This window comes from Xenopus laevis, chromosome 9_10L, assembly GCF_017654675.1.
Source record: "Xenopus laevis strain J_2021 chromosome 9_10L, Xenopus_laevis_v10.1, whole genome shotgun sequence".
Classification (NCBI taxonomy): Eukaryota; Metazoa; Chordata; class Amphibia; order Anura; family Pipidae; genus Xenopus; species Xenopus laevis.
The window spans coordinates 121,590,852-121,610,701 of NC_054387.1; the positions used below are offsets into that span (position 1 = coordinate 121,590,852).

The window sequence follows — 19,850 nt, forward strand, 5'->3', positions numbered from 1 at the left end:
ACAAGCTGCTGTGTAGCCATGGGGGCAGCCATTCAAGCACAGGATACACAGTAGATAACAGATAAGTACTACTATAGTTTATATAAACAAGCTGCTGTGTAGCCATGGGGGCAGCCATTCAAGCACAGGATACACAGTAGATAACAGATGAGTACTACTATAGTTTATATAAACAAGCTGCTGTGTAGCCATGGGGGCAGCCATTCAAGCACAGGATACACAGTAGATAACAGATAAGTACTACTATAGTTTATATAAACAAGCTGCTGTGTAGCCATGGGGGCAGCCATTCAAGCACAGGATACACAGTAGGGAGAGGCTTCAGTTCCCGGACAGGGAACTAAAGCCTGTCTGTGCTTGTGTGACTGCAGGGCTGTGATTGGCTGTCCCCCTCCTTCTGTGCTTCTGGCAGGGACCATTAGGACACGCCCACCCCTCATTTGAAACACTGACAGGGACAGTAACAGATTTATCGGGAGCTCCAATAAAAGGGCCTTTTTTAAATATAATGATCATTTTTAGCTCAGAGTGAAACCTTGCATTATTCTTTATTTCCTACAAGATCTGATGGGGTTTTGGTCATGTTTTTAGTCCCTTAAAGGCCGGACACAGAGACCAAAATAAAACTGCCGTTTCTCTATCCTAAGCAGCCATGTTTGACTTATATTCACTGTGGAATATACACACATATTTGAGTATATAAATTGAAAAAAAAGGCCCAAGACCCTTGTATTATGCTTTTTAAGTTTCATGGTCACAGACCAGAATGTGGGGGTCACAGGTACAGAATGTGGGGGGTCACTTACCCGGACTTTCAAGTAACCAGCAAGGCCAGGGCTCCATGGGAACCTGCGAAGCAAAACAGAACCAGTGTAACAGCCAATCGGCTTCTCAGGAAATGGGATCAAGTTCCCTGTGATTTAATTGATTAGTATTTGGCTGCTACATGACATGGAGTACCTTCCATAATCATTAGTAAGGGTTAAAGGACAAGCAATCAGGACACTGTAGTTACTGCAGGTCAGTGACTGTGCAATAGATGAGCATCAAACCCTGTCATAGTGGAATGGGGGCAGATTTCACCAGAAATTAACTCACATTTTCTTCTTAATTTGATCCGCACCTCGTTATATATTATAGGCCCCGAGTCTGCCCTTGTCACACCCAAATTCATCTGAGCCACCACCCTCTTTCACCTTCAAGTCTATGATTTGGGGTAAGCATGGCACTAGTCACTAAATAAGTGCACGGTTGCTAGCGTAAACTAAACCCTAGCAACCAGCTAACAGCCAATACCCCATAAATCACTGTTGTCATGCTGTTACTATCTTCCTTGTTCTCAGCATAGGAAGGTATATTCAGATCTAGAATACTTACATGTTTAAATTCCGTATGATGATGTCGAGGATGTGAAAGCCAACGGAGCGAACCGTATCGAACGAGTGCAGTAAAAAAGCTGAAACCAAGTGTGATGCATAGGGGACGCCGTTCCTTCTCAGTCTGTTAAAGAACGAAAAAACACAGAGAGTGTGTGATACAATCAAGTTGCCTGCCAGGGACTGGGGCTCATCTATGCCAACATTACAAGCCGTGCCGGCCACTGGATCCGACATGTACTTGTTGGTGGGAAGCCAAAAGAGGCCAACAATAGAATTATACAGTCACAGCTGCACTAAAAACAATACCAGTCTGCAGTGACTACACACGGGGAGATTTGTCGCCTGTGATTTTTAAAAAGGCGATTGTCTTTGTGCAAGCGAAGATTCCGAGCGACTGTTGTTCCGGAGCGATTTGTATCCCATAGTGTGTCACGCTACTTTCTCCTCCCACGCAGGGAACGGAAAACAATGACTGTTTACTATGTTGTTTTTCGCTCACTGTTTTGTAAATACGCATACGTATAAATGATATATTCTCACACACACACATGCGAAGGAGAGCGTTTGCCTCGAGCATTTGGTAAAGGAATGGTGTTCCTGCGGCACGACCTTTGCAAACGTCCTTGCGTAACTGCGGCATTGCGCACGTGTAAGAATTTGCGTTTTATCGCGGCTACTAATCTCTATGTGTGTGTGCGTGTAGGAGATTTCAGTACTTCTCTATGTACCTGCTATTTCTGACAAATCCCTCCAAAAAACGGTGTTTTGGAACTACAGACGATTTCAAATCGTGACGTGTGCATAGTGACTGGCATGTAGAGACAAAACGAACGACTTGTCGCCAAAACTCGCTTTTAAAAATCATGGGCGACAAATCTCCCCGTGTTCCCCTACCCTTAAAGGATTTCTATCAAACAGAATCAGGAAATGTTCATTCTGTTATTGTGGCAGAACCCAGATTCCCCTTGGCAATAACCAAAGTGCACCAGTGAGCATGGAGTAGAGATAACAACGTGTATATATATATTACTCTGCCAGGAGAAGCTGCTCCTCTTCGCACAGCTCTTTGTTCAGGTTGGTTACGAAGTCGAACAACAGCGATTGCATATGGGAGATCCCATCCATCAACAGCACCAGCGCCCAAATATTAGTCTGGGACAAGAGGAAAAAGAGTTTATTTATTAAACAGGAACAGTTCAGTGTAAAAATAAAAACTGGGTAAATAGATAGACTGTGTAAAATAAAAAATGTTTCTAATATAGTTAGTTAGCCAAAAATGTAATATATAAAGGCTGGAGTGACTGGATGTCTAACATATTAGCCAGAACACTACTTCCTGCTTTTCAGCTCTCTTGGTTTCCACTGATTGGTTACAAGCCAGTAACCAATCAGAGACTTGAGGGGGGGGGCACATGGGTCATAACTGTTGCTTTTGAATCTGAGCTGAATGCTGAGGATCAATTACAAACTCACTGAACAGTTATGTCCCATGTGGTCCCCCTTATAGTCACTGACTCAGAGTTATAGAGCTGAAAAGCAGGAAGTAGTGTTCTGGCTATTATGTTACAGACCCAGTCACTCCAGACTTTATACATTACATTTTTGCCTAACTAACTATATTAGAAACATTTTCCACAGCCTATTTAACCAGTTTTTATTTTTATACTAAACCTTTAAAGGCCAACAGTACAAACTCATCATGGACAAAGGGAAAATAATGCGCCTCCAAATGGCACAGTTACACAATCCTTACCCCAAAGGCTAACACAAATTGTAGCATGGCTCGTAAAGGGGCTACTGAATTCATCATGAACTGAGTGACAGCCTGGACCACGAGGATCAGCTCGCAACTAAGAGGAGACTGCAAGAGAGAGAGAGAGCAGAGGAATCAGTGACAGTGCAAATATGCCATGAACAGTTATCAGGATTCCCTGCCTCTCATTCATGTGAGAGGAATAGAAATTTGAGTCCCCCCTCCCCCAGTTGCATTCAATCAAGTTTTTTTTACATTAATAAAAAAGGAAACATTAGAGTTGTGAGTTTATTTGAGGTAGAAAAAAACCCCTCACAAATGTGACCTTTGATAAATAACCCCCTAAAGGTGGCCATACACAGAGATCCGCTCGTTTGGTGATTTTACCCATGCCCGACTTTCGGCCAGATATCGATCGGGGAAGCCCATTGGAGGACACAGGGGCCAATAAGCTGCCGACTTGGTCTGTACGGCCATCTTTAGACTACAGATAAGATTAACCAGCCATACACAGGAATGTTGCCTGGTCTTCCTTCAGTCCAGCAAATCCACAAATATCACCCACTTTCCACTGAGCCGGAGTCCTGCAGTGGGTTGGGTACCTGAGAGTTACCCGCAAAAACCTGTTGTACCCTCCGGGTTGCAGGTAGAAGTTTTGGGAGCAGGTATAGACGCGGGTCAGCGGTTCTCCGGGTTTGCGGGTCGGGTTGCAGGTCTTCTCAATAGCGAGTTTTACTCCTTTTTTTCTAATCACGCCTACTTCTAATGATGTCACTTCTGGGATTATGACAGCGCTTCCTGTTTCTTGATGGTAAGCGGGTCGTGGTACTCTCGGGTTGGGTAGCGGGTCCAAGCGGTTAAGTATGCAGGTTGCGGGTCGGGTTTAACTAATTGGTTACGCGCAGGACTCTACTATGAGCTCCCTTGAGGGCCCAGACACCCATTTGGGGGGGGGGGGAGGAGAGAACACACACCACATTTTTAGAGAGCAGGTTTAATTGTTTCTCTTGGAGTTTGTTTGCACCATATGGAACAGATCTCTCCCACTGCAGTAGTGGAATCTGCTTCCCTCCAGCCCACAGGTACCGGACCAACTAAAGGTGGCCATACACAGCAGGGATCCCCAACCTTTTGAAGTTGGGGAGCAACACTAGCATAAAAAATGTTCTTGGGCTGCCAAATAAGTGCTGTGATTGGCCATTTGGTAGCACCTATGTAGATTGTCAACCTACATTGAGACTCTATTTGGCAGTGCACCTTGTTTTTATACAACCAAACTTGCCTCCAAGCCAGGAATTGAAAAATAAGCTCCTGTTTTGAGGCCACTGGGAGCAACATCCAAGGCATTGGAGAGCAACATGTTGCTCGCGAGCTACTGGTTGGGGATCACTGCCTCAAAGTAATGCTGCTCTGAGTCTTCTGTCAAAAGTAACACAGCATTTCTTTCCTTCTATTGTGTACTCATGGGCTTCTGTATCAGACTTCCTGTTTTCAGCTTAAACCTCCAGGGCTAGGGCTTGAGCATGCTCAGTTTGCTCCTCTCCTCCTCCCCTCCCTGCTGTAATCTGAGCCCAGAACTATGAGTAAGCAGGGAGAGACTCAGGCAGGAAGTGATGTCTCGCCAAGCTAATATGGCAGCTGCTTTTCTAAACAAACAGAGAGAGAGCTTCTAGAGCTTTTTACTCAGGTGTGGTATAAATAAATATAGTGTTACAGCTTGCACTATTGTGGCTAATCTATTGGCAATAAACGTCCTCTGTAGCTTTGCTTCTCCTTTAACCCGATATGCCCACTAATGGCTGGGCTATATTGGATGATCCGAACATTCGGCCCTGGGGCCGTATAATTAAATTACAAATCTGCAAATGGGCACCGACGGGTCAGAGGAGTGCATCAACTAGCCAATGCGGTCCTGGATATCTGCCCGATTTTTGGCCTTATATTGATCGGGAGGACCTGTCGGGAGCCCCCACCCAGGGGCAGATAAGATGCCGAATTGGTCTAAATTACAGATATCGGCAGCTTTAATCTGCCCATGTATGGCCACATAAAGAGAGCGAGTAAACAGATTAGATGGACTGTGTTGTGCCAAGGATGAGGCACAGGCAATGGGACGGGCAATGCCACCAAGTAGAGCACAGCCATTACGCAGACAGAGAAACCCACTTGGACCAAAGATCTCCCATTTAGCAGCCAATCATGTTCCAGTAGCATAAGTGTATGGCTCCTATCACTCTGGCCCACAGGTGTAGCAGTGAAATGAAGAAGAAGAGCCGGTCACTCACCTTTGGAAATGGATCGGGGAGGTTTGCGTGCGTTTGCCTGCGCAGCTCATCCAGGATGGCACAAGACATGTCCGTCAACATCTGCAAGAAGAGGATTCCGGATCTTTCATCATCACTGTATGTTTATTCATTTCAAAAATAAACACAGGCGGGAAAACATCTAGTGGGGGGTTAAATCCCAGTCAGAAGGGGGTGTTATTTCTATCAGAATAGAGCAGTGCCAGGCTCATATACAGTATACTGTGCATGGCTCCATCTTCTTATTCAGAGCTCTACCTTGATAGCCTGCAGCAGTCAGTAGCCCCTAAAAACACCACGGATTTAGGGGATGGCTCTGCTGCATTATTTAGTGATTTTTTGCTGTCATTATCACAATAAAGGGGAACTATCATGAAAATGAAAATGTAATATAAGCTTCAGCATACTGAAATAAGAAACTTTCTAAATACAATCAATTAAAAATTCTGCATTGTTTCTGAAATAATCAAGTTTATCTTCACTATTCCTCTCTCGGCATCTGTTTCTCTTCATTCTCTCTTCATGCAGCAGTTGGGTGTCAGATATTCATTGACAGTTAGATCCAATATATCTTATAAGGGGCTCCCTTTCCTAGCAGATGTATTAGAGCTCACTCAAATAACTGATTCCAGTACAAACAAAATAACTGCCTTTTGCACAAATCCTGCATGTAGAGAGACATGATGTCTGGTGATTTTAATAGAGTGACCTCTAATACATCTTCTAGGCAAAAGGAAGCCCCCCTATAAGATATATTGGATCTAACTGTCAATGAATATCTGACACCCAACTGCTGAATGAAGACAGAATGAAGAGAAACAGATGCCAAGAGAGGAACAGTGAAGATAAACTTGATTATTTCAGAAACAGTACAAAATATTTTTTAATTTTCGCAGTAGTTCCCCTTTAATAAGCATCCATTGGTTACTAGCTGCCCAGCAATCCTAACCACTTACCAGAGCCCTTCTTCACAGTTATAATTAGGGATGCACCGAATCCAGGATTCGGTTTGGGATTCGGCCTTTTTCAGCAGAACCCTTCTGCTCGACCGAATCAGAATTTGCATATGCAAATTAGGGGCAGGGCGGGAAATCCCGTGACTTTTTATCAAAAAACAAGGAAGTAAAAAATGTTTTCCCCTTCCCACCCCTAATTTGCATATGTAAATTAGGAGTTGGTTCAGTATGTAAATTAGGATTTGGTTCACTATCCAAAATAGTGGATTCGGTGCATCTCTAGTTATAATCCCCTGTAGCCGGCAGAGGGCAAGGCCTAGTTGCAGTGTGGGAGTGGCCAGATAAAAGAGCTGAATATGCAATTAATGTCATAGTGGCAAATTCACCACTAAATGCTCCAATATCCCGTATATAGTGAATAATGCACCTCCCTATTGTAAACATATAAGGATATTGCATGAGGCTGAATACGGGTCACGGAACTCTGAAGTGACTTATTATATCCTCATATTTTACAGCAGGGAGTTCATTATTTATCATAATACTCAAGTTTCATGAAGTGGCGTGATATCGTGGATATAACTTGCAGAATATTTATTGTGTACAGGTATGGGGATCTGTTGTACAGAAACCAGTTATCCAGAATTACGGGAAGGCACAGTCGTTTTTAAAGAGATAATTCTAATTTTTAAAAAAATGATTGCCGTTGTCTCTGTATTGATACTTATTCCCCACTAAAATATAATGAATGGAGGCAAATCGAGTCTATTGGGTTTATACAATGTTTGAATTATTTTTTTTAGTAGACAATGTACAGAAAGACCCCTTGGGTCTCGAACATTCTGGATAACAGGTCTCATACCTGTTGGGATCCGTTATCCGGAAACCCGTTACCCAGGAAGCTCCGAATTACAGAAAGGTTGTCTCCCATAGACTCCAGTTTATCCAGATTTTTAAAAATGATTCCCTTTTTCTCTGTAATAATAAAACAGTTGCTTGTACTTGATCCCAACTAAGATATAATTAATCCTTATTGGAGGCAAAACCAGCCTATTGGGTTTATTTAATATTTACATGATTTTCTAGTAGACTTAGGGCATGAAGATCCTTATGGAAAGATCCATTATCCGGAAAGACCCAGGTCCTGAGCATTCTGGATAACAGGTCCCATACCTGTATTACAAAGTGACAACAACACAAGGGCCCCCTAATGGACAGACTCAACACTGTATCTCCTGCACAAATAATGGAAGAAAAGCAGGACTCGGTCCAATTGATGGGTGCAACGTACTTCTTGGAAATGTGGGTCTGGCTCTTCTAAGTGCAGGGGACTGAGTGTCCCTTCTGGGGTCAGCATGTCGCAAGTGCACCAGGTTCGGATTAGGGCAATCCAGCATTTCACCTAAAGGAAAACAGAGTATGTTCAATGTAAGATACAAACGCCTCCAGCTCCCACATTGCCTTACATGCTGGTACCTGCAAGTCATATTGGAAAACAGAGACTTGGCTGGAGAGGATCTGACTTTGCTACATTGTTTCACCATTGCATTTTTTTCATTATGTGGGTGGAGTTCCCTTTTAAAAGAGAACTAAAGCTTAATTAAAGAAGTAGTTAGAAATGTTGTACATTATGTTTTGTGCTTCTGTACCAGCCCAAGGCAACCACAGCCCTTTAGCAGTAAAGATCTGTGTCTCCAAAGATGCCCCAGTAGCTCCCCATCTTCTTTTCTGCTGATTCACTGCACATGCTCTGTGCTGCTGTCACTTACTGAGCTTAGGGACCCACTCACAATATACAGTACACATAGAATAGAAATGTCACAATATAAGGCTGATTAGTAATGAATACAGATAAGTACTACATGGCAGCACAGAAACCAGTGTAATTAGCATCAGAATTTAATAATCAGCCCCAATGGGAGGAAGCCTCTACTGTGACCTGATTTCCCTACGTGCTAAATTTATCCAATATAAATTCCTTCATCAATTATATATTACCCCCATAAAATTTCAGAAAATCGGCCGACAAAACTAGGTGCCCAAGATGCCAACAACCTGAGGCGTCTCTCCTACATTTGGCATGGCAATGGCCTCCAATACAGAGGTTCTGGCAAAGGGTGATGAGATACTTGGCAGATAATTTGTCACTCCCACAGGTGTGCTCCCCCGAGGTCTGTTTACTTGGACTTGTAGAAGAATTATTACCCCTAAACCAGACCAGATTGCTCATGAGAACATCTATGTACTATGCTAAGAAACTGGTAATTATGGGTTGGATGGGCAATAATCCCCCCCACAGTAGCCCAATGGGTCAACCTAATTAACAAAGCCCTCCCATCCATCAAGCTTACCTACCTACCTAGCTAACTAACTAGAGGCTGCCCTGGAAAAATCAAAAAGATATGGGACCCATGGCTAGAACTCAATCCACTTGTGCTCCCAGAATCCTAAGGTTTATCCTAGACCACCAAAACACTACCGGCACGGTATATTGACTATATACTAGGTGAGCTGTAGGGTTGTCATTTTACCAAGTACTGATGACTATGTAATCTTTATTGAATGTGCAAAGGAAATACTAACCCCCAAATGTAATAAAAGGCACTCAGTTTGCCCAGGAGCAGTAACAAATAGTAACCAATAAGATGGTTGCTTTTAAACAGGTGACCAGTAAATGCTACTTTCTGATTTGTTACTATTTGTTACTGCCCATGAGCAAACTTAGTGCCTTTTATTACATAACCCCTTAAGTGTTGACTGTCACCAATATTTGTGAACCAAGTTGTTGTATGTAGTTCTCCTTTAAGAGCTTGAGTAGGTGTCCATTATTCTGTCTCTATGAGACACCTCCTCAGAGGAGCAGCTCACGTTGCTGGAGCAAACCATTAGGATCATGTAACAACAATGTATCACAGGCAACCTCTGGAGAACTAATTTGGGGTTGAAGCCCCGCCCTAATCAAAAATGGCTCCCATTACCACTCACCTGCTGAGCAAGGCAACGGTTCATGAAAAGAATTCTTATCGCACAGCGAACTAAGATTCCCTTCCTCAGAGGCGGCCCTTCAAAAACAAATGGCATCCGGTTATATCAATGTAATTGTCAGTATAGAGCCCTAAACATTACTAGAGTCAACTGAATTAAAGGACTTTAAAGGGATAGTGACAGATTCTAGTTTTAAAGTACAAGTAAAGTGCTATTTGCTGGTGGAGTTCATTTAATATGTCATTTAATAGGTAAGCCACAGTAATTGGAAACACTAACCTCATCTTTCAGGGATAAAATGCACTGAAAGGGGGATATTTATTTTCTAAATCTTCAAGAATTTCCCAGGATCCCATGCAGCTGTCCAAAACAGGTTGCATGCACAGTCAGGTTGCCATTAGAAATCATGGGGGGCCCATACTACTAAGTTAATAGGGCCCTGCCCCCCCAGTTATTAGTCCATATGTAATCCAGCTCCCCTGAGTCAGCAAGTTGAATGGATAAAGTCCCCTGAACACTCACATGGTCATAACCCTGATGTGCCCTGAACATGCCATAATATATCAAAACCCTGCCCATGACCTGCACAAACCCCACCCATTCTGCTACAAGCCCCGTCCCATGGCTATTTAAGAATTGCCCTTTCACGCTTCTCGGGGCCCCTGACTTAAAGGAGTGGTTCCCCTTCAAGTTAACTCTTACTATGTTATAGAATGACCAATTCTAAGAAACTTTTCAGTTGGTCATTATTTACATTGTCAATTTAGGATTATTTGCCATTTTCTTCTGACTCTTTCCAGCTTTCAAACAGGGGTCGCTGACCCCATTTAAAAAACAAATGCTCTGTAAGGCTACACATTTATTGTTATTGCTACTTTTTATATCTCAGGTGGACCGGAGGTGTAGCCATCAGTGATCCATGTGAATCAGCCAGCTCACAGTAAAGGGTGGTTCACCTTTAAGGCTAAGGCCACACTAGGCGATAGCGCCGCGATTTGACTCACGGCGACTTTTCGCCGCGACTTTTAAGCCGCAATCGCTGGGGAAACTTTTGTGCTGGCGTCTATGGGGAATCGCCAGCGTAAAAACACACGCGGCGATCTTTTTTCTATTGTCGCTCGAAATCGCCTAGCGAGGCAATTTCGAGCGACAGTAGAGAAAAGATCGCCGCGCGTGTTTTTACGCTGGCGATTTTTCGCGATTCCCCATAGACGCCAGCGCAAAAGTTTCCCCAGCGATTGCGGCTTAAAAGTCACGGCTAAAAGTCGCCGCGAGTCAAATCGCGGCGCTATCGCCTAGTGTGGCCTTAGCCTAAAGGAGAAGGAAAGGTTAAAACTAATTAAGCCTTATCAGAAAGGTCCATCTAAATATACCAGTAAACCCCCAAAGTAATGCTACTGTGAGTCCTCTGTCAAAAGAAACACAGCATTTCTTTCCTTCTATTGTGTACACATGGGCTTCTGTATCAGACTTCCTGCCTTCAGCTTAAACCTCATTGCCCTGGGCAAGAGCATGCTCAGTTTGCTCCTCTTCCCCCGCCCCCTCCCTTCTCTGCTGTAATCTGAGCCCAGAGCAGGGAGAGACTCAGGCAGGAAGTGATGTCACACCACATTATTACTGCAGCTCCTTCCCTAAACAAACAGAGAGTTTCTAGAGCTTTTTACTCAGGTATGGTAAAACATTCTACAGAATAAATATAGTGTTATAGCTTGCACTATTGCAGCTAATCTATTGGCAATAAAATGCCTCCGTAGTTTTCTTTCTCCTTTAAGTAACTTATAGTATGTATAGAATGCAAAATCCATAAAGAATTGCAGCAAATAGTAATAAAACCGCCTTTTTTCACTTTACATCTGGCACAGCAATGTTTTGGACCTCCTGGTCCTTTCTCAAGCTGACAAAGTATGTATAGATTGGCCAATTCTAAGCAACTTTCAATTGGTTGTAATTTTTTTTTAATAGTTTTTTAATTATTTGACTTTCTCTTCTTTCCAGCTTTTAAATGACGGTCACTGACCCCATCTAAAAAGCAAAAGGCCTATAAGGCTACAAATGTATTGTTATTGCTACTTTTTATTACTCCTCTTTCTATTCAGGCCTCTCCTATTCAAATTCCAGTCTCTTATTCATTTCAGTGCATGGTTGCTAGGGTAACTTGGACCCTAGCAATCAGAGTTGCTGAATAAAAAACTAAACTCTAAAACCACAAATAATAATATGTGAAAATCAATTGCAAATTGTCTCTGAATATCACTCTCTACAGCATACTAACAGTTAATTTAAAGGTGAACAACCCCTTAAGAGACCATTACAGCAGCCCTGTGTTCAGTACATTAAAATATCCTGTTATTATATAGTACATGTAATCAAATATAACACATTGGACAAAAAAAGCTCGTTATTTAGAAGGAAATATGTCACTGTGTCTATATCATTCCTTCTTTCATTCACCTGCAAACGGAATCCATATTTCCTTAGCCACGGGTTCATTCCCCGGAGGGGAGCTGCCGGTCCTGAACATGGTGAGGTACAACTCATATTGTTCTGGAGTGAGAGACAGGGCCATGTTGCGGGGCAGGTTCTTCAGCTGGATGAGCGCAAAAACGGCACTTGCAAAATCTCCGTATTTGCACATATAAAAGGCAGTTTTTTGCCGTAAGCGTGTCAATCTACAAACAAGCAGGAAATAGACAATCTGATATTTAAACTGTTCACAGGGGAAGGAGTAGAGATGGGCAAAGATTATATAGATATGCAGGTCCAGACTATCTGTGGCATCTTACAGTAGCCCCTCTGGCATTTGCCTGAATCTACAGATTGTCAGTCCGGGCTTGGAAATATCTCTGTACAGACTATGAGCAAATTTAGGGGGCTGTTCCTGCAGAATTGTGCTTAGTACAGGGGAATACCTATGCTGCCATAGTTTTATGGTATCTCTCTGTACAGACTATAAGCAAACTTAGGGGTTGTTCCTGCTGAATTGTGCTTAGTACAGGGGAATACCTATGCTGCCATAGTTGTATGGGATCTCTCTGTACAGACTATGAGCAAACTTAGGGGCTGTTCCTGCAGAATTATGCTTAGTACAGGGGAATACCTATGCTGTCATAGTTTTATGGGATCTCTCTGTACAGACTATGAGCAAACTTAGGGGGCGGTTCCTGCAGAATTGTGCTTAGTACAGGGGAATACCTATGCTGCCATAGTTTTATGGGATCTCTCTGTACAGACTATAAGCAAACTTAGGGGTTGTTCCTGCTGAATTGTGCTTAGTACAGGGGAATACCTATGCTGCCATAGTTGTATGGTATCTCTCTGTACAGACTATGAGCAAACTTAGGGGACTGTTCCTGCAGAATTGTGCTTAGTACAGGGGAATACCTTTGCTGCCATAGTTTTATGGGATCTCTCTGTACAGACTATGAGCAAACTTAGGGAGCTGTTCCTGCAGAATTGTGCTTAGTACAGGGGGAATACCTATACTGCCATAGTTTTATGGTATCTCTCTGTACAGACTATGAGCAAACTTAGGGGACTGTTCCTGCTGAATTGTGCTTAGTACAGGGGAATACCTATGCTGCCATAGTTTTATGGGATCTCTCTGTACAGACTATGAGCAAACTTAGGGGACTGTTCCTGCAGAATTGTGCTTAATACAGGGAATACCTATGCTGCCTTAGTTTTATGGGATCTCTCTGTACAGACTATGAGGAAACGTAGGGGACTGTTCCTGGAGAAATAGTGCTTAAGAAAATCACTGATCCTGCCTAACATTGTCTCAAGTGTGTACTTGCTGGAATGAATGGTCCTGTCACTGCACACATAGAGCATTTGGTAAGCACAATCCGTTCCATGGGCATGGTGGTAGGTGCATCCCAATTATTAAAGGGGAACGATCATGAAAATGTAACATAAGCTTTGGCATACTGAAATAAGAAACTTTCTAAAATTAAAATTTTTAAATATTCTGCATTGTTTCTGAAATAATCAAGTTTATCTTCACTATCCCTCTCTCAGCATCTGTTTCTCTTCATTCTCTCTTCATGCAGCAGTTGGGTGTCAGATATTCATTGACAGTTAGATCCAATATATCTTATAGGGGGGCTTCCTTTCCTAGCAGATGTATTAGAGCTCACTCAAATACAGTAACTGATTCCAGTACAAACAAAATCTAACAAAATAACTGCCTTTTGCACAAATTCTGCATGTAGAGAGACATGATGTCTGGTGAGTTTAATAGAGTGAGCTGTAATACATCTTCTAGGCAAAAGGAGCCCCCCTATAAGATATAAGATAAGATAACTTCCCTCCTTGTATTACATCCACTGTTCCCTGCATAGGAGAAGAGATTTCAGCTGACAGTGCCCACTAATCCACATGGGAAGCCACTGGGCAGATTTCTGTGGGTATAATGGATACTCACGCTCCTGTGTCGGGGCATCTCACAACATTTAGGTAGCGCACCAGCTGTCTGTAACTAAATAAAAAAACATGGTTACATAAATATATATTTTTTGTCATTTGCATTTCTTTTTCCCCCCTAGTTCTGAAGATATTAGACGTTTATACACCACCAATATAATGCACTTGAAACACCAGCACCACCTGCTGGACATTTCAGCCAACTACAGTGTTGTTCTGTTTGGACCTGGCCAGATACAGTTGTTGTACTGTGTTAAGGTGACCATACGCGGCGCCAATAATATTGTAAGAAACACATTTTCGGTGGGAGGATGGTGGGGAATGAGCCGACAGATATTGGCAGAAGACTTGGATATTGGTCGGCTCGAAAATTTTGATCGGGCCCATTTGAAGGAACCCAAACATCGGCCATTGTTCGAATTCTATTGTTTCTCCCTATATATGTGAAGATTCAGCTCTACAAGTGTGTATTGAAACCAACGATCTTCCCTGGAAACATCTTTTCCAGGAAAGATAGTAATTGTAATGTCTATGGCCACCTTTAGACAGTCACAGGGCAAAAAAATTAGGGATGTGCTGAATCCACGAATAATTTGCATTATGCAAATTAGGGGTGGGAAGGGGGAAACATTTTTTACTTCCTTGTTTTGTGACAAAAAGTTATGCAATTTCCCTCCCCGCCCCTAATTTGCATATGCAAATTGGGGTTCGGATTTGGTTCGGCTGAATCCGAATCCTGCTGAAAAAGGTCGAATTCCGAACTGAATCCTGGATTCGGTGCATCCCTATGTAAATTAGGGAAACAAGAGGAAAGAGAACATGTATAGATAAAAATGTTTGGACTTCCTTGCTTTTGTGACTGAAAGGAAGATGATATTTTGGATTTGGATTCGGTTCGGCCAGGCACTTGGATTCGGCCAAATCTGAATCCTGCTGAAAAAGGCTAATCTTGGCCGAATCAGAGTATTTTAGTTCCAGGTGACAATCTCTGCTCACTAACTTAATTTTCTGAGCTTGATAAAAGGGCTGTGCATGGGGGCACAGTAAAACCATTCGGCAGTTTAAACCTGTTGAAAGCTACATACTAGCAATTCATTTTCTGAGCTGAGCAACATCACAAGACTTTATTTTTTCCTTTTCTTACTAAATTCATTTTCTGGCAACTGTGGCTCATTGGCCATAATAAAAAAAAAATCATAGTAGCAGTAGAAAAATTGCTGATATCTTCAAAACCAGGAAACTACGGTGTCCTATCAGCCAAAAAGGAATAGCAGGTGCTACGGTTGTTTCAAACTCATTATATGATCAGTGTTAAAACTGCTAACATCATCAAAACTAGAAAACAAAATGTATGTTAATGACAAAAGGGCCAGCACGGTTTCACTTTCAGTTAATGAAAGGCAGGATAAACAACCTACTTCTTGTCATTCTCCAGTCTCTTTACTCTGGCCTGCACCACAGGTAATGGCTCCCAGAGGAATTCTTTCTTCCCTTTGTTAGCGCGCTGACCTGTTGTATTCTGCCCGGCGAACACTGAGGTCAAGAATAAGTTATCCCAGCGCAGGACATTCAAACTGACAGAAGGAAAATAAGGAGTCAATTTAATTTATTTCATCTCTCGCTCTCAACTGGAATCTTTCCTTCTCAACTAAACATGCTCTTGTCAGCCCCAATATAAAAAACCCTTTTGTGATCCCTCTAATCTTGATAACCTTCGACCTATCTCTCTGCTACCTTTTATCTCTTAACCACTTCAGCTCCTATTTTATAACAGACTAACTTCATTTTTATCTGACAATAACCTGCTGGGCCCCCTCCAATCTGGTTTTCGGCAACAACACTAAACTGAAACTTTCCCAACATGACTTACTAATGACATTCTGACAGCAAAAGCCAACAATCACTTCTCACTACTAATACTTCTTGATCTCTCAGCTGCATTTGACACTGTAGATCACCTTCTCCTCCTCCAATCCCTCCATTCACTTGGTCTTCGTGACACGGCCCTTTCCTGGTTCTCTTCCTACCTCACTAATCGTTCCTTCAGGGTCTCCTACAATGGAGTAGCATCTTCTCCTGTTCCTCTTTCTGTTGGGGTTCCTCAAGGCTCTGTTCAGGGCCCCTTATTATTTTCTCTCTATACTTCCTCCCTCGTATGGTTTTCACTACCACTTATATGCAGACAATACTCGGATCTATCTCTCCTCGCCCGATCTCAATCCATAGCTCATAGCTCAGGTCTCATCCTGCTTGTCTATTTCTACTTGGATGTCACAACGCTGCCTTACATTAAACCTCTCTAAAACAGAAATTGTTATCTTTCCCCCAACTAACACCCGTAACATCCCAGAAGTATCTATTGTAATTCCACCATCACCCCGTCTCCCCTTGGGGTTATCCTAGATTTTGCCCTGTCCTTCACTCCTCATATCCAGTCACTTATTAAATCATGTCACTTCCACTTAAGGAACATATCCAAAATATGATCATTTATCACCTAATATGCCACCAAAACTCTTATTCACTCTCTCGTCAGATCACGTCTAGACTACTGTAACTCTCTTTTAATTGGCCTTCCCCTCCAGAGACTGTCACCTCTCCAGTCCATAATGAACACTGCTGCGAGGCTTATACACCTCAGCAACCGCTCCTCCTCTGCCTCGCCATTCTGTCAATCCCTGCACTGGCTTCCGCTACCTTTCAGAATCAAATTCAAATTAATGAGCCTGATATTCAAAGCACTTCATAACTCTGCCCCACCCTACATCTCTGAACTCATCTCTATATACTCACCCAACCTCTTACTACGCTTCTCTACTGACCTTCTCCGCACCTCTTCTTTCATTACCTCCTCCCTCCTTCAAGACTTTGCAAGGGCTGCACCCCTCCTCTGGAATTCTCTACCACGGTCTGTCCTACTTTCTCCAAACCTTTCTGCTTTCAAAAGATCTCTTAAATCTCATTTATTTAGAGAAGCCTACGCTCACTCGGTTTAGCTCCCAAATACAATACCATATGCTAAATCTCTCACTTTGCTTATTTCTGATTTTGTCCATTCCCAAACCTTGTGTCTCATTCCCTTCCCCTTTTAGATTGTGAGCTCTTTTGTACAGGGCATTCCTAAGCTTTTGTATCAGTGCTGGTTGTTGTGTGTAACTCTGTATGTTCTGTGTATGTAATTCATGTGATTTCTTTGTATGAATGCATTTATTTTACAGCACTGCGCAATATGTTGGCACTCTAAAAATACGTTAATAATAATAATATGCAAGCCCATTCTCTAGTTTAATTACAGTGGCACTGCATTATCTACGGTTTGCTCTACTACATCCCAAACCCTGAATACTTGCAGCCAGCTCACATTGTGTTTCTGCAGTAATAAGGAATCCTGTGCCATAGAGTCTGCTATTCCTACAGTTGTATAAAGACCCTTTAGAGAGTACAAGTCATGAGCACTACTAGTGTGAGAATGGGAACAGTGACCTCTAGTGGCAGAACATTAAATGAGCACTAAAACAATTAACGTACCTATTGACATATGCATACAGGTGTGGGGGAAGCGCTAGAGACTGGAAAAACATCAAAAATTTATCGTGAAGATCCTTGGGGAAATCCGCATCTACAAGAAGCCTCTGGAGAGTCCTTATAATCCTGCATACAAAGGTAACAAATTGGTTTTAGATGCCAAATGTATGGCTCCAAAAATAGTGCTCGCAAGGATCCTCTTAACTCCATGGTGATCACTACTGTAGTACCCGTAAGTCCCAAAGCCATCAGAAATGATTATTCACCTAAGACTTGACAGTTTATGACAAAATCTTTCTTATGTTGACTTTATTTAAGGGTTGTTCACCTTTAACTTACCTTGTAATATGATGTAGGGAGTGATATTCTGAGACAATTTGCAATTGGTTTTTATTTTTCATTATTTGTGAGTTATTTAGCTTTTTACTCAGCAGAATCTCCAGTTTGCAATTTCAGCAATCTGGTTGCTAGGGTCCAACTTACCCTAGCAACCATACACTGATTTGAATAAAAGACTGGAATATGAACAGGAGAGGGCCTGAATAAAAAGAAGAATTTGTTTTTTTAGATGGGTCATTGACCCCCATTGAAAGCTGGAAAGAGTCAGAATTTGAAGGCAAATAATTCAACTATATAAACTATAAAAAAAAATGAAGGCAAACTGAAAAGTTGCTTAGAATTAGCCATTCTATAATAATAATAGTTAACTTAATGAACCACCCCTTTAACATTCTTAGGCATGGGCCATATGAGTGAATATTTCAGCATGGCCCTATCGTAGGAGGTAGTGATCTCTGGTTTGGAGCCTGTTCACTTTACAGGTTGGCACAGTAAGTATGTCATTGTAACATCACTGTGATGTCATGTTAAGGCTCTAGGCAATTGGCTAGTAAAGTAATTTCTCGTTACAGCTGATCATTAGTCAATCAGCATGGAAACTCGGTCTCCCAAATAGCTGATACCTGGGCAATGCTGTCCACAGTGGGTGTGTTTGATGACTCTCAGCCAATCTTGAACATAATAACAGGTGAACTGACCAAGAATAATAGGCAACCAATTAAAAATCACTGGTTGGTGCCCATAAACCTTTAAAATAAGTGAATGTAAAATTGACCTGTGTGCTATTTTAAACACTTTTGCAATGCACATTCATTATTTATTTATTTTTAATTCCAAGATAATAAAGGATACATGTACTGTTATCATCAAGGAATTTTGTTGCAACAGCGCCACCTGCTGATCATTTTCTGACCAGTCTGACCACCAAGTAGTCAAGGAAATTGTCAGGGGAAAGAAAGAGGCTGCTCTGATGTTCTTCTTCTTAGGAAAGATTTCTAATTTTTGAATGTACATTGCTTGCAAGGTCTTACAATAAAACCCTCATCAATTTTATATTCACTTATTTTAAAGGTTTACTTATCCTTTAAAGCCATATTCAGGGATAGCCTCTGATAACAGAGAGAGAGCAGGGTGCATACCTATCCATTAGTTGCACTGATGACTCTTTTAAGCATGCATGTGGAGTCTTTAGTCCAAGTGGGCTGCAAAAATAAATACAAATTAGTAAACATACAACACGCAATAACCATAAGGCACATTTCTGTTATTAATATAAAAAGCTGAAAAGCCAAGGGAAATAAAAGAATACACTTACAAAATCTAGGGCAAACAATATGTGGATGATGCTTGAGCATTTCTGGATTAAAGGTGGCCATACATGGATAGATCCGCTCGTTTGGCGATGTCGCCAAACGAGCGGATCTCCCTCCGATATGCCCACCTTGAGGTGGGCAATATCGGGCAGATCCGATCGTGGGCCCTAGGGCCCAACGATCGGATCCTAGCATTCGGCAAACGGGCGGTCGGATCGCGGGACCGCATCAACGAAGAGACGCGGCTGCGATCCGACGGGATTTTTAAACCCATCCGATCGAGATCTGGCCGACTTTCGGCCAGATCTCGATCGGGGAAGCCCGTCGGGGGCCCCCATACACGGGCCAATAAGCTGCCGACACAGTCTGTCGGCAGCTTTTATCGGCCCGTATATGGCCACCTTATGTCACTGCTCCGTATGTTCCGAGAACTGCCCTAACTATAGATTGCTATGGGAAGCAGTGAAGGCCATAATAGCTGATGGAAAAAGCCTAACTAAGAGAACTAACTGAACCCCCCACAGGGAAGCTTCTCGTCCCAGAGCTCAGTTTTTGTAATGAACCCGGGGTCCATAAAATGTTAGTGCCCTGTATTGAGACAATTTGCAATTGGTCTTCCATTTTTTATTATTTGTGTTTTTTTTTAGTTATTTAGCTTTTTATGCAGCAGCTCTCCAGTTTGCAATATCAGACCCAGTTGCTAGGGTCCACATTATCCTAGCAACCATGCATTGATTTGAATAAGAGACTGGAATATGAATAGGAGAGGCCTGAATAGAAAGATGAGTAATAAAAAGTAGCAATAATACATTTGTAGCATTACAGAGCGTTTGTGTTTTAGATGGGGTCAGTGACCCCCCATTTGAAAGCTGGAA

The 19,850-nt window shown here is 42.3% G+C and overlaps 1 protein-coding gene across 1 annotated transcript in view; it reads right to left on the reverse strand.

Moving 5' to 3' along the window:
• Window positions 1-19,850, reverse strand: part of XB5835757.L (uncharacterized XB5835757 L homeolog) — a 33,598-nt gene that overhangs the window by 1,380 nt on the left and 12,368 nt on the right. Inside the window, exons 8-19 of the mRNA XM_018236613.2 lie at window positions 18,802-18,864; window positions 17,327-17,449; window positions 15,217-15,372; window positions 13,800-13,853; window positions 11,828-12,045; window positions 9,377-9,453; window positions 7,683-7,793; window positions 5,418-5,498; window positions 3,133-3,240; window positions 2,410-2,531; window positions 1,378-1,500; window positions 807-849 (exon numbers count right to left, since the gene is read on the reverse strand). Coding sequence (XP_018092102.1) covers window positions 807-849; window positions 1,378-1,500; window positions 2,410-2,531; window positions 3,133-3,240; window positions 5,418-5,498; window positions 7,683-7,793; window positions 9,377-9,453; window positions 11,828-12,045; window positions 13,800-13,853; window positions 15,217-15,372; window positions 17,327-17,449; window positions 18,802-18,864 — 1,279 coding nt within the window. The remainder of the gene's footprint in view (window positions 1-806; window positions 850-1,377; window positions 1,501-2,409; window positions 2,532-3,132; window positions 3,241-5,417; window positions 5,499-7,682; window positions 7,794-9,376; window positions 9,454-11,827; window positions 12,046-13,799; window positions 13,854-15,216; window positions 15,373-17,326; window positions 17,450-18,801; window positions 18,865-19,850) is intronic.